Below are 13,435 nucleotides of genomic sequence, written 5' to 3' on the forward strand. Positions count from 1 at the left end.
TTCCATCTGGACCTCTTTTACTCTGTATCTTTTAGCTTTTTTTTTTTTTTTTGGACTGTGTGAGCAAAACTTTAAACTGCTAAGCTACACTATGTCCTTTGTGTGGCTCCATCAGCTGGCTCTGCCTGCTTCTCAGGTCTGGAAGCCAAGCCTAAAGTCCACAGTCAAGTCGGAGGTGTGTGATCAGGAACTGCATTCATCCTACCTAGGAAGCTGGTACCTGTGTGGCCATAAGCAGTTTTCACTTAGCTTGCCATTTCTATTTAGTGTTCCCTGCCATCTGAACAGCAAAGCCTCTTAAAGGAGTTGTGTCCTTTCTTCTTGTTCTTTTTTTTTCCTTTTTCAACTTTCTCAGACCCTACATGGAAATTCAAGCTCCACGTTGGGCACCAAAATGTAATTGTAATTGATTGCTTTTTACTCTTCGGTTCTTTGGCTCTTTGCTTTTGGGGGGGCCTTGCCACCCAGCTACCAAATAAATCACACAGGGAGATTTTTTTCTTACTTATAAATGCCCAACCTTAGTTTCACTTATTTATAGCCAGCTTTTCTTTCTTTTTTTTTTTTTTAAAGAATTATTAATTTATTATGTATACAGTGTTCTGCCTCCATGTATGCCTGCAGGCCAGAAGAGGGCACCAGGTCTCATTACAGATGGTTGTGAGTAACCATGTGGTTGCTTGGAATTGAACTCAGGACCTTTGGAAGAGCAGCCAGTGCTCTTAACCTCTAAGCCATCTCTCCAGCCCACCAGTTTTTCTTAACTTAAATTATCCCATCTATCTTTTGCCTCTGGACTTTTACCTGTTTCTATTTCTGTATGGATTTTTCTTCTTTTTTACTCAGTTGCTGGTTGTGTAGCTGGGTGGCTGGCCGCTTGAGTCCCCATCCTTCTCTAGCTCCTTGATCTTTTTCTTTCCAGACTTCTCCTTCCATTTATTCTATCTGCCTGTCATCCTCATCTATCCTTTCTGGTGTGTTATTGGCTGTTCAGCTCTTTATTAGACCAATCAGGTGTTTTAGACAGGCAGAGTAACACAGCTTCACAGAGTAAAACAATGCAACATAGAGGAATGAAGTACATCTTTGCATCATTAAAACAAATGTTCCACAGTGTAAACAAATGCAACACATCTTAAAATAATATTCTACAACAGCTGCCTTCCATTCTTTACATCTGAAGTGACCAAGTTGCTTCTCCAGGCTCAAACACCAGGCTGGACATGAAGTGTGAATGTACAACCCCCAAGTTAATGTGGTTCAATCTTCTTATTTTGAATGATCAAGTTAAGGGTCAAATTCTGTATTTAGCTTTTTCTAAGGCTTTGGACCTATCTCTCATTATTAAGGTGCCTTTATTAGAAATTTCAGTTATTCAATTAATTTCAAACACTGAAGCATTTTTCTTTAGTGTTGGCCAATCCAAGTAATAATGATTAAACATATCTTTTCAGGCTAGAGAGACAGCTCAGTGATAAGAGCACTTGTTTCTTTTACAGAGGACCTAGATTCAATTTCCAGCACCCGTATGGTATCTTACAACCATCTATAACTCCAGTTCCAAGGGACCTGACACCTTCTTCTGGTCTCAATAGGCCTTGGGACTAACATGGTACACACACACACACACACACACACACACACACACATATACAGGTGTGCACATGTAAAACAGATCTTTAAAAGTTGCTCTTCACCACCATTGTGGAGGACACTATTTAAAATGAAAGGTAAATTAAGAGTGAGAGACCCCCGCATGTGCCTGCTCTGTGCTATACTATGCTGGACACTTCTGCTCAATGCATTGACTTCTCACAGTATATATAACAATATAAGGCAACTTATATTGTTAGCACCCCATTTTACCAGAAGCACTTCCAGTAAAATCAATTTGCCAAAACCACAAGGCTAGTAATATCCTAAACTAGCTTTGTTGACTACGAACCCTATAGATTTTTCATCAAAGCACATGACCTGCAGAGAATACTTGTGGATAGAAAGGTAACAGTTGAGGTGGGTGATGCATACCTGCAGTCCCAACACTGGGGTCACAGAGGCAGAGGTTAGGAGTTCAAAGCCAGCCTCAGTTATAAAGTAAGTTTTAGGCTTCCTTGGGCTACATGCCTCAAAAAGACAACAAAACGTCTCCCGACTAGAAAAGCAATCAAACAAACAAACAAATGGAATCTATATATCCTACTTTGCTGACTTTACCAATATCATGTAAATGAATCTGCATATTTTAAAGACTATGAATCTTATTTCACTTGTTTCGGTTTCCCACTCTTTAGCTGTTGTATAAGTATTTCTCAGTTATCAAAACCTAGGTTACTTCCCACTTTTCTCTATTATAAGGGACTCTATGATAATGTCCTTCATACAGACACACATTTTTTTTTATTATTTTGAATCTTCTTAATATAAGATTGATTGTCCAAAGTAGAAAGACTGCACCCCAAACAGGCACCTTCAAGACCCTTTTTCATGTATGTATGTATGTATGTATGTATGTATGTATGTATGTATGTACATGTTTGTGTATGTAGGTACATGAGGACAACTTGTGGCTGTCATTTCTCCCCTGCAGTGTGTGTCCAGGGAATGAGATCATAAGCCTTGGCAGTAGGTGCTGTTACCTGCTGAGCCATCTTGCTGGCCCTTGAGGCCTTGGTTAAATATAATTAGTTCTTCCTATTATATATGAGGGAGGTGGCCATTTTTCTGTATTCTAGTTCATTTCAGAATTGTCAAGTTAGGAGACAATCCCAGAAAGTTTCTCACTTTCCCCAAGATGCTGAAGCACAACCTGAAGTTAATGGCAGAGTTTCATATCTATGTGGAGTTCAGATCGAGTTGGTTAAATAAAACTCATTTTCTCCCTGCCTCTGATGATACTTTGATATGCTCAGAGATTAAGTAAGTGGGAGTACAAATAAAATAAATTAATATTTAATATACTTCTAAAGTTAAAAGGTTGAGAACTTCTGACCGGAAAGACTTTTTATTTCTTACTAATTTTAAAATAGAAATCTCTGTAAAGTAGGTTAGGGTTTGGGTGTCTGGAATAATTTTGAAAGAATCTTCTGTAGAGAAGAGGCTCCTACTGAACCAGGCACAAGTTGCAGTGTCCAAACTTGAAGTGAGATAGTTTTAGTGCAGTGTGCACATGTGCGTGTTTAAGGAAAACTTCACAGTTCACAACTTAGCAGAGTATTTAGGAATAAGTAGGAGTTTTTTAGGTGCCTGTGTGAGAAAGAACATACTTATCAGAGGGGAATGCACATGTAAAATTACGACATTAAATACAACATTGGTATTTTTAATTTAAAAATGAAGGTGCTTTTATGTGGAAGTATGTAAGTTATGTGGATGGCTCAGTGATTAAGAGCATTGACTGTTCTTGCAGAGGACTTGGGTTTGGTTTCCAGCATCCACACGGCAGCTCACAATTGCATGCAACTTCAGTTCCAGGGGACCAGATGCCCTCTTGCCTCCTTGGACACCAACATGCATGTGCTATACCCATGTTTGATGTGGGTATCTTGCCTAGAGAGGGGCTGTTTAGAAGCTCAGTGAATTCATTTATTGAGGAAAGGAGACTCCCTGAGTGCTTAGCTCTTCTGATCTGCTACTTTTAAAGTGTAAAGCCGAGTGCCATCTCTGACATTCAAAGTCACATAACCTTACACAGGTAAACACATTTAACTTTTTAAAAATGAAGTTTTCAGGCGGGGCCATGGCACACTCAGAGAGGTGATTTAAGAAAGGGTACTGTCTTAACAGAGCTGGAGGCAGTGGCCAAGCATGGGACTTGGACATATTCCATACAGAGGTGATGGGGCAAGCAGGCAGAGACTGCCTGGGGAGAGGAAGAGAAGGAATGGCCGTGAGTGACAGCTAAAGGGCCTGGCATACTAAGCGTGGCATTGTGTGTCTGCGAGAGAGCAGGTGCCAAGTTTCGAACAAGAGCCCACAGGAGACAAGCAACGTGAAGCACAGCGACAGGGCAGGGGGAAGGAAGAGTTTGGTGTGGGCTTGCAAGAGTGTTGCCTTCTGTTTGGTATCTGTGAGCTGGAGATGTTTTAGTGACACCCAGTTTGACGTGGGTGTCTTGCTCGGTCGGAGAGGCGGTGTTTAGAAGCTCAGTGGATTCATTTCCTGAGGAAGGGAGAATCCGTGTGTGTTCAGCTCTTCTCATCTGCCACTTTTCAAGTGTAAAGCCGAGTGCTGCTGCCTCTGGCAGTCAAAGTCACCAAGTGCCCAGGGGTGGCTGACATGTGTGAGGGAACGGATATCGGAATGGGGACCGAGTAACCACAAGTGCACATCTGCCAGGGCCATCGAAAGCAGTACCTGTCAATAGCTCATTCAGCATGCACCCAAGTGGCAAAAGTGTCCAGCACTTGCACTCAAGAAACCAAGGTCAAATCTGAAGGCCTGGATGTCTGTGGGTGCAAAAAGAACAATAAACTGTCGCTAAATCCCTGGAATGCTTGTTTCAGACATCACGAGGAAGTGTGTGCTGGGCCAGGTTTCAATTTCATGGTTGGACACTGTAAAATACTCTACTTTGCATGTCCCTGGTGTGACTCGAAGGGCTCCCGGTATCCGTTTACATTTCTGCTCACACTGAAAGCTGTAGGAATGAATTCTCCAGTGCCCAGCCAAAGGCAGCAGGGCCTGACTCACCTTATGTTTGAATTTCCTTGGACATCAAAAATAAGGATTTGACTACAGATCAAGAGGTCGGATAATGAGAACTGATGTTAGACATTAAGGGGGTAATGCCAGGGAAGGAAGGGGCACTATCAGAGGAACGGGGAAGAACATGAAAGCTAAGGGAGCTTCCAATCCTGAAAGTTGTCTGAGGTATTTCATGGACACATGGCACCCATGTCATATGTACTTCTTTGCACCTTGCCACAGCTGCAAGCGAAGTCATACAGACACAGACTGGTGTCATCCTCCACCCCAAAGCTTCCTATGGTGTGAGGGCATAAAATTCATCAGACATTTTAATGCCAGCCTGGTGCATGCAGGATGTGTCCCTGAATGTGGTGTAAACAGTAAGGCATTTTTATCTCCAGGTAGGAGTTCTGGATGAGCCTGCCAGAGAAGAAAGGAGCCAGCCGAATGTTTCAAGACAGGGTAGCAAGCGTGTTAGTACCACTGTGGAGTGGCAAGGGGCCAAAGGAAAAGAAAAGGAGAATTTCTGCATTTCCCAGCCCATGCCAAGAAACAGATGGCAGCGTTGACGGGAGTGCGTTTAGCAGAACTGTCACTCTGGAACGAGCCACCTTGCCAAGTTGGCAGCTGCTGTGTTTAGGAGTATGGGAATTTATCGCACAGAAATCCCAGGGCCTTGGAGATAGGTTCTTTCTATGTAAGTCAATTGGAGGTTCCCAGAATGTCATTAGGGGCAATGAGTAACAGTCATGGATATCTCTAGAACACTGAGTCCTAAAGGGCAGTCAGTGATAGGTGGTTTTTTAAGTGAAGGAAGAAGGAAAGAATCGCCTAGGGAATTGTATTGTTTCTCTCTTTAGCTATTATTATTGCTGCTGTGTTTGTCCAGAAACGTTTGCCTATTTGAAGCTATATGGAGTAGCAGAAATAAATCGTGGCAGGTAATCAGGAGATTTGTCAGGTTTTGCTACTCAGTAGAGCTCATTAGTTTTCAACAGTGTTTATTATTTTTTTGTCAACAATAAGCCCAGAGAGGTGTCGAGTTTGAGGTGGGATTCACAATTATGCATACACAGTCTTGACTCTCCTGGAAGTAACAGCAGCAAGCTGTAAAATTAAGTGTATAGCGAAGATACAACATGACTTGTGGACATATGCTCTGTTAGGGATTGGTCCAAAGAACAATAGAAGCACAAAGTAGGAAATTTAATCAGGGTTCAGACTCAAAAAGAATTTCTTGGAGCTGGAGAGCTGTGAAGTGCCTGCTTTGCAAGAATGAGCAACTGAGTTCGGATCCCCAGAGCCCAAGCAAAAAGTTGGATGTAGCGGCACGACCCTGTGAACCCGAGCTATGAGTGTACCTAGAGACAAGCAGTCTCCTAAAACTCGCTGGCTAGCCAGCCTAGCTAAACTGATGGTACTCAAGTTCATAGAAAGACAGTTTCAAAAGACAAAGGGGGAGGGCAACAGAGGAAAGACACTTGATGTTGCCCTCGGGCCATGCACAAAAGTGAGCCCCCACCCTGCAGCCATCTACTCTAACAGGTACTTACATCACAAACAAAACACAGACAAGACACACAGACAACACACACACACACACGCACACACACGCACACATGCACGCGCGCTTCTTAAGAGAAATTATTGAAATGAATGGGTATATATATTGAGAGCATGGAAATGGATAAATGGATGGCTATATGTGGGGAGGGTGGAGACAGATTGGGGCATATATGATTGAGAGAGTGGAAATGGATAAGTATGTATGTTGGGAGAGAAGAAATACTTGGATACACACACACACACACACACGTATATATGTATATATATGCAAATGGATGGGTAAATAACTTGAAAGGGTGAAAATATACATGAGGGTAGAAATGTATGGCTGTATATGTTAGAAGGGTGGACCAGATGGGTCTACATTAAGAAGATGGACAGGGATGAGTGTTGTGTTGGTATGGTGTGCTGGCTAGTGGGCACAAGTGAGAGGAGAGGACCTAGACTGAGCAATTGCCTCCGTAAGGTTGGGGTGTAGGCATGCCTGTAGGACATTTCTTGATTAGTAATAGATATGGGAGGGCTCAGCCCACTGCGAGTGGTGCCGCCTCTGGCTGGTGATCTTGGGTGCTACAAAAAAACTGGGTGAACAAGCTATTTTGAGTTGAGAATCTGTGTTTCTGATTAGTTGGGGCTGAAGGATCGCTGTGATTAACAAGACACCAGAGCCACTGAAGTAAAACCTTTGCTTTACTGGGACAATTGATGTTGGTCAGCAGGAACTGGGAAATCAGTGGTGATTAAGAAGACACCAGTATCACTGAGGTGAAATCTTCTGGGAAGTGGTTGCTCAGGGTCGGCGCACAGAAGCTGGGTTCCAGAAGTGGCCAAGGTTGTACATCACACTGGTAGCTAAACTTGGTAATGTGCAAGAGTTACCCAGGTGGTAATGGTTTTGGAGGCACGAAGAGTTCATAAAAAGCATCCGAAGTTTGGTACTGTGAGAGGGCAGGAGAGGCCACTAGAGAAGGTGCAGCCTCAGTAGTAGTTGAAGTCCCAGAGTTGAAGGGGTCATGAAGAGAAGTGGAGGGTTGGCACCATGAAGAGAGCCTAGGAGAGGGGCAGCCCAGTTGCAGCAGAAGACCCCAGCATTTTCAAGATGCCAGTACCCGTGATGACCATCAAGAATAGCTGCAGATCCGGGAATTCAATCTATGAGAGAGAGGAGGGATTCTGCAGGTGGGGAACATGGAGATGATGACGGGAAGAAGTGCAGAGATGACCGGCCACACTATTGGAGGCCCATGAACTGTAGACTGGTGGCTGTGGAGCCCCCACGGGACTGAACTAGGCCCTCTGGATACGGAAGATGGTTGTGTGGCTCAAACTGTTTGGGGAGCACCTAGGCAAGGGGATCTGGATCTGTCCCTGGTGCATGGGCAGGCTTCTGGAACCTGGTGCCTATGGTGTGGCACCTTGCACAGCCTTGGTGCAGTGGGAAGGGGCTTGGACCTGCCTAAGCTCAGTGTGCTGGGCTCTGCTGACTCGCCATGGGGGATGTGGGGTGGCTTGGGAGGGAGGGCTGGGAGATGGGAGGAGGGAGGAGGGAGGAATCTGTGGGTGGTATGTAGAGTGAGTAGAAAATGTCTTAATAAAGAAAAATGGAAAAAAATAAGAATAGCAGCAGAGACAGAGTGGAGCCACCCAAAGCCTGGATGCCTGTGTGTGCTGCAGAAGGCGAGTCAGAGAAGTGACCCAAGCCCTTTGGAGGAGCCTGGGAGGTCATGAGTGAATCCCATTGAGTGACTTACATTTTGCACTTTGGTTTTACTTTGTTCAGATTGTGAACATGCCCTGGTTCTTCCCTCTTGAAGTAAGGAAGCATTTAATTTGTTTTTGATTTTTTTTTTCAGGAGCCTGTAGTTGAGAGACTTTAAACTTTCAAAAATGAGATTTTGGAGTTTTATGGAAGCTCTGGACTTTAAAAGAGCGGGTATTTTTAAAAGAGACAGCTCTTAAAGTGTTTGGATTTGTAAGGTTGTGGGAATTTTTAAATTTGTTAAGCGTTTTATATTGTGATGCCTTTAATGTGAAATCTTGGAGGTGAACAAAAAAGAGAGGTCGTGGCTTAACAGTGATGTGTTTGTGTGTCAAGTTAACAGGAGGTCAATTGTGCTGGCTAGTTTTATATCAACTTGACAGAAGCTATAGTCATCTGAGAGGAGGGAACCTGGAATGAGAAAATGCCTCCATAAGATGCAGCTATAGGCAAGCTTCTAAGGCATTTTCTTCACTGGTGATTGATGGGAGAGGGTCCAGCCCATTGTGGGTGGGGCCATCCCTGGACTGGGGTCCTGGGTTCTATAAGAAAGCAGGCTGCGCAAGCCCCGAAGAGCAAACCAGTAAGTGACACCATTCCATGGCTTCTGCATCAGCTCCTGCTTCCAGGTTCCTACCCTGACTTCCTTTGATGAAGAACAGTGATGTGGAAGTGTGAGCCAAATAAACTCTTTCCTCCCCAACTTGCTTTTGACCATGGTGTTTCATCACAGCCAACAGTGACCATAACTAAGACAGAAGCTGTCGGTGGCTAATGGAGATCTGAGTATCTCTATAGAAGACAAGACTATATGCAAAGCTTGGTAGTGAGAGAGAAAGCACAGCGGTGGTGTAGATGGGGTGTGACTATTATTGGAGTGTGTCAGTGAGAGCACAGGGGGTGGGAAGTTCTTGAAGTTTTGACAGGTAAGGAAAAGCTGCAGCATGTACTATCTACCGAATTAGAGATTGTCAACTTCTTTTTCCCTGAAGGTGCCAGGTCCCCTAATGTTCTTAAGTAGGATCTCAGATTCTCAGATGTGGATCTGAAGATGGTTTTGTGTTGTCCGAGGAAGGACTGGAAAAGGCTGAGGTTAGAACAAGGAGGTTTTGGTAGTGCTGAAGAAGAGGGATGCTGATGGTCTGAATGAAGACATTGTCAGGATTGGGGATGGAAAGGAATAATTCCAGGAGGATATGTTGCTAAGACTTGGTTACTCCCATTGGGCAAGAAGCAGGCGTAGAAGGAGCTGGTGTAGACAGTGGTGTCATTCACTGAGAACACTAATGTGGAGCTGGGTAGTGTAGGTCACTGCAGGGCAGGCGTTGACAGGAAGCAGTCTACAGTGGAGATTTTTACTGCTTTCTTAGGAAAGGCACACAGGATCAGTGCGGGGTTAACATGGGTGCCAAGGGAAGCTGAATGAGGTTGACAGTTTACTCACAGCAAATGCCTCAGTTCTTCCCACTGGGATCCTCAGTTGGAACTGCCTTTCAGAGTTGTCCCAAATCAGTCAAGGAAGGCAGTTTATTTTTTTCTTTGTGTTATTTTGTCAATGCTTTTTTGGATACAGGCTGGTCTAGTAAGGAGCTGGACTTTGGGCAAAGTGGCTCTGCACAGCCCAGCACAGATCCTAGATCAGCAATTGCCTGAGCCTGTTGACTGACACTGTTCCAGCAGCTGTAGAAATACATTAGTTATCACAGAGGACTCTGGGCAGCATGTCCCAGCATCCATCCCACAGAGGTATTATGTTAAGTAGATCAGTGTTTGATTTTCTCCCTTTCTGTGTCTGTGAAGACAAGGTTGGACAGATATGAATGTTCCATGAGAATGAGAAGACTAGGTCCAGGGAACTACCAAATTTAATCAGCCCAGCTTTAATAGATACAGAAATGGAAGGATCGAGAGGTGAAGTGGTTTTATGAACTAAAGGCAAGTGTGTATTTATTTCTGTTTCTCTAGAGAGCTGGGGCTAGAAGGGCCCTTATCAGGCCATGAAAGAGTTCATTCAGACCTTTGCTTTCTGTTCCTCTTGAAGTGGCTGGAAAATCTAGTAGAATCAGAGAGGGGTCATAGCAAATTGACATATTCTGCACAGGTTTAAAGTGAGTCAGCAAGTTAAGTCAAGGACTGGGTCTCGGCAGAATCTAAATTAAGCTCTGTTTTGCTTTGAAATTTTTTACAGGGCTGACTTCCACTTTCTGCCCTGCCTGTTAGCCCACACAGCTCACCTTTCTCAAGACCTCCCCCTCCAGTGTGCTGATATAGCAATTGGTTGGGTTGCCTTGTGTTTCATAGTTGTCTGAGTATGGTTAAGTACATCTAGGCTCAGGGCACTCACCTCTCATGATCATAAAGAAGCACATATGGAATCCTCCCTGTGGTGAAGTTTTGATGAACAGAACATACGCCATGTACCCAGAGGCTCATCTTATAGCAGTACTGTCTGCATCAAAACTACCACTAATTGGGCTGAGGAGATGTCTCAGCATATAAAGTGCTTGCAATTCGAGTATGAGGACATGAGTTCAGATTCCTAGTACTCATAGAAAAAGCTGGGCATGGACATGTATTATCAGCTCTGGGAAAGCAGAATCTGGCAGATCCCTGAAGGTCACTGGCCAGCCAGCCTAGATGAATCAGTGAGTGCCAGGTTCAGTGAGAGACCCTGCCTCAAAACCTAAGATGGAGAGGGATAGAGGAGGCCACCTGGTGTTGACATAAAGCCGCCACATGCACATGCTTCAACTTGTACTTGTGAGCACACACACATGCACACATACAAAAAATAATGAAGAGAGAAAATCCAAGCATAAAACGTATTGCTAATTGCTTGGTCATGGCAACTACTTTCTTTTGTTTAAATATCTTATCACATCAACTTACCCTTCATTTCCTTTTGCCACCAATTGTGTGGGTGTGCTGTGAAGACCAGGTAAATTCAAAGAAGCTGAAGTCTGGCTTCAGCAGCCATTCACGGTACTCTCCCCATGACTTACATTAGATAGAAAAACTTATATCTCTTAGACTCAGGGAATCTATGTTCCTGTGGGGTCTTTTGGCATTGGATGTGGCCTCTAAGGAAATTTTGTAGCATAGCATGACTCGGTGTGAACTGTTTTTCTGTTTTCTTGCAGCAAAATGTATCTATGGAGGAAAAGTTCTTGCCGAGGGCCAGCGAATTTTAACCAAGAGCTGCCGGGAATGTCGGGTAAGTTTGTCTGTGATTCCTGTCACTTCCACAGAGCAGACAAGAGATAGACATGCAGTGTTCCTCTGTGGGGCATGTTGGCCTAGGTGGGTCCCTGAGGGTCAGAACTGGTGGGCTGGAGTCAAGGATAGAGAGGACCTCTCCATCGTTTCTGTGTGACTAGCTTGCATTGAAGTGGATAACATAGCTTGAAGAGCAGCAAGTACAGGAAGGATGTGAAAGGGAAAATGAGACAGGAACTACTATGGATGGGAAAGTTGGCAGGTGATTCTGGAGAAAGGTTATGGGTTGGTGGTCGGCAAGTAAGTAACCGATACCAGCCTTGACTGCACCAACTCTACTACCAAGTGGCAATAGAATTCTAGAAAATATCCCCCTCATGCTTATTGTTGTTTTTCCCACCACCATGAAAAAAGTTATAAAGAACGTTGCTATTAAACATTTGGCAAACACAAGCCAGGCAGATGATGCATCCCAGAATTCGACTGGGCTCTGAATGCTTTATTCCAGCACTGCCCTGGATCTGCATATACAACAGTGAATGCGAACCCCAGTGTGGTTCTAGGATATGAAGACATGGTGGGAAGCAAGTTGTTTTCTTCATAAATTTGTAGATTGGTATGGGAGAACATGTCATAAGCAAATATACAATAAATAGAGATGCAAGACCTTGTGGACTCCTGAAACATTTGCATGGAGCAGAGGAGAGACAGACACACTGAGCTACTCTGCACATGGTCAGTCTTGCCCTATGGGTCAGCCCTTCATGCTGTGACCACTACACACTACCATGGACTCTACATCAAGGTCAACCAGGGTTTTTGGAAGGTGATAGGTAGTCTTCACCAGTAATTATTTCCTGGGTGGATAAAGATGAAAACATTCTGGTGTGTGTGTGTGTGGGGGGCACATTTGCAGGTGCCCAGAGCCAAAAGGAAAGAAAGTATTTATTATTCATATTTAGGGAATTGGTGAAGTTTTAGGGTACATGTAGAGACTGAAGACGGATGAAACTGAAAAGAGCCCTAGAACAGGTGAGAAAACACCCATTTTGGACTTGACCATCATGGAGACAAGTATCCCCAGCAAGTGCATATAGCTGTGTCATATCCTTCATGTATTTTGAGGGTCCACTATGACTGCAGTGCAGGGGTAACTGGAGGAGCATTGGGTGGAGTTGAACCATCCTAGGCAAGAAGTGATTAAGTCCCAATCCGTGGCAGGGATAAGACAGATGAATGAGGAGGGGTTGAAGAACTAGGTAGGAACAGAATTGAGGAGCCTTGTTACATGTCACCCTTGTCACCCATGGCTTTGGATGATGGAGACTGATTCTGGTGTCAGGGTACTTGATATCGCAAAGAGAGTTCCAGTTTGTAGTTTTGGTGACAAAGTACAGAAACCTTCCCTGGGTAATATTAGCAAAAATAGTCAATTGTTTTGAAAACAATATTAGGTAAACTGCAGAGTTCCTAAAATCCAGAAGACTGTATGACTTAGTAGATTCCAAGATCTCAGAAGTCAGGAAACAGGCACTTCAGCCGTGACCTAGTATTGAGGAATAAACCAGGCACATATGCTGTGATGAATGCCTCCTCATTTCTATGATCCCTAAGTTCCTCACACAAGAGTTAAGCACCGGGCATAGCCTGTGTAATGAAGCTTGAGTCCTAAGTCAAATCCAGCATGTTCAGTGGGGGTGGGGTTGGGTATTTATTTGGCTTCTTTAAGTAGCTATATGGGGAGCTGGTCACATGAGTGGAGAAGCCATTCCCAAGGGGGAACTGTGGTATTCAGAGAAGTGGGATGGGATCATGAGACCCCAAATATACTAGATGCCTTCATTAGGCAAAGGTACTATATTTAACTGAGCAAGAGGAGGACAGTATTTTTTGGGTAAGGTGGGCATGGGGAACTAATGGGCATGATGAGTTTGATAGCTTTGGCTGTCTATTGCTACGAAACCAACTCCCTAAAACATAGTGGCTAAAATCAATATATGAATCGTGTGTGTGTGTGTGTGTGTGTGTGTGTGTGTGTGTGTGTGTGTGTGTGTGTTTACACATTCACATGTGTATGTGGAGGCTAGACATCACTTTATGTGTTGACCTTTTGAAGCTATGTCTCTGAGTTGGCCTGGAACTTGTCAAACTGGCTAGCTAGCCCCCTGTCTCTCTCCCTAGCATGGGGATTACAAGTGTGCCCCACCA

The 13,435-nt window shown here is 44.1% G+C and overlaps 1 protein-coding gene across 2 annotated transcripts in view; it reads left to right on the top strand.

The window, feature by feature from the left end:
* The window catches only part of Nell1 (neural EGFL like 1), an 850,988-nt gene that overhangs the window by 248,277 nt on the left and 589,276 nt on the right, over nt 1-13,435 (top strand). For both annotated transcript variants that reach the window (XM_028880172.2, XM_037199200.1), the window contains exon 10: nt 11,152-11,225. In XM_028880172.2, the coding sequence (XP_028736005.1) occupies nt 11,152-11,225 (74 nt within the window). The remainder of the gene's footprint in view (nt 1-11,151; nt 11,226-13,435) is intronic.

Source organism: Peromyscus leucopus, chromosome 1 (genome assembly GCF_004664715.2).
Source record: "Peromyscus leucopus breed LL Stock chromosome 1, UCI_PerLeu_2.1, whole genome shotgun sequence".
Lineage (NCBI taxonomy): Eukaryota > Metazoa > Chordata > Mammalia > Rodentia > Cricetidae > Peromyscus > Peromyscus leucopus.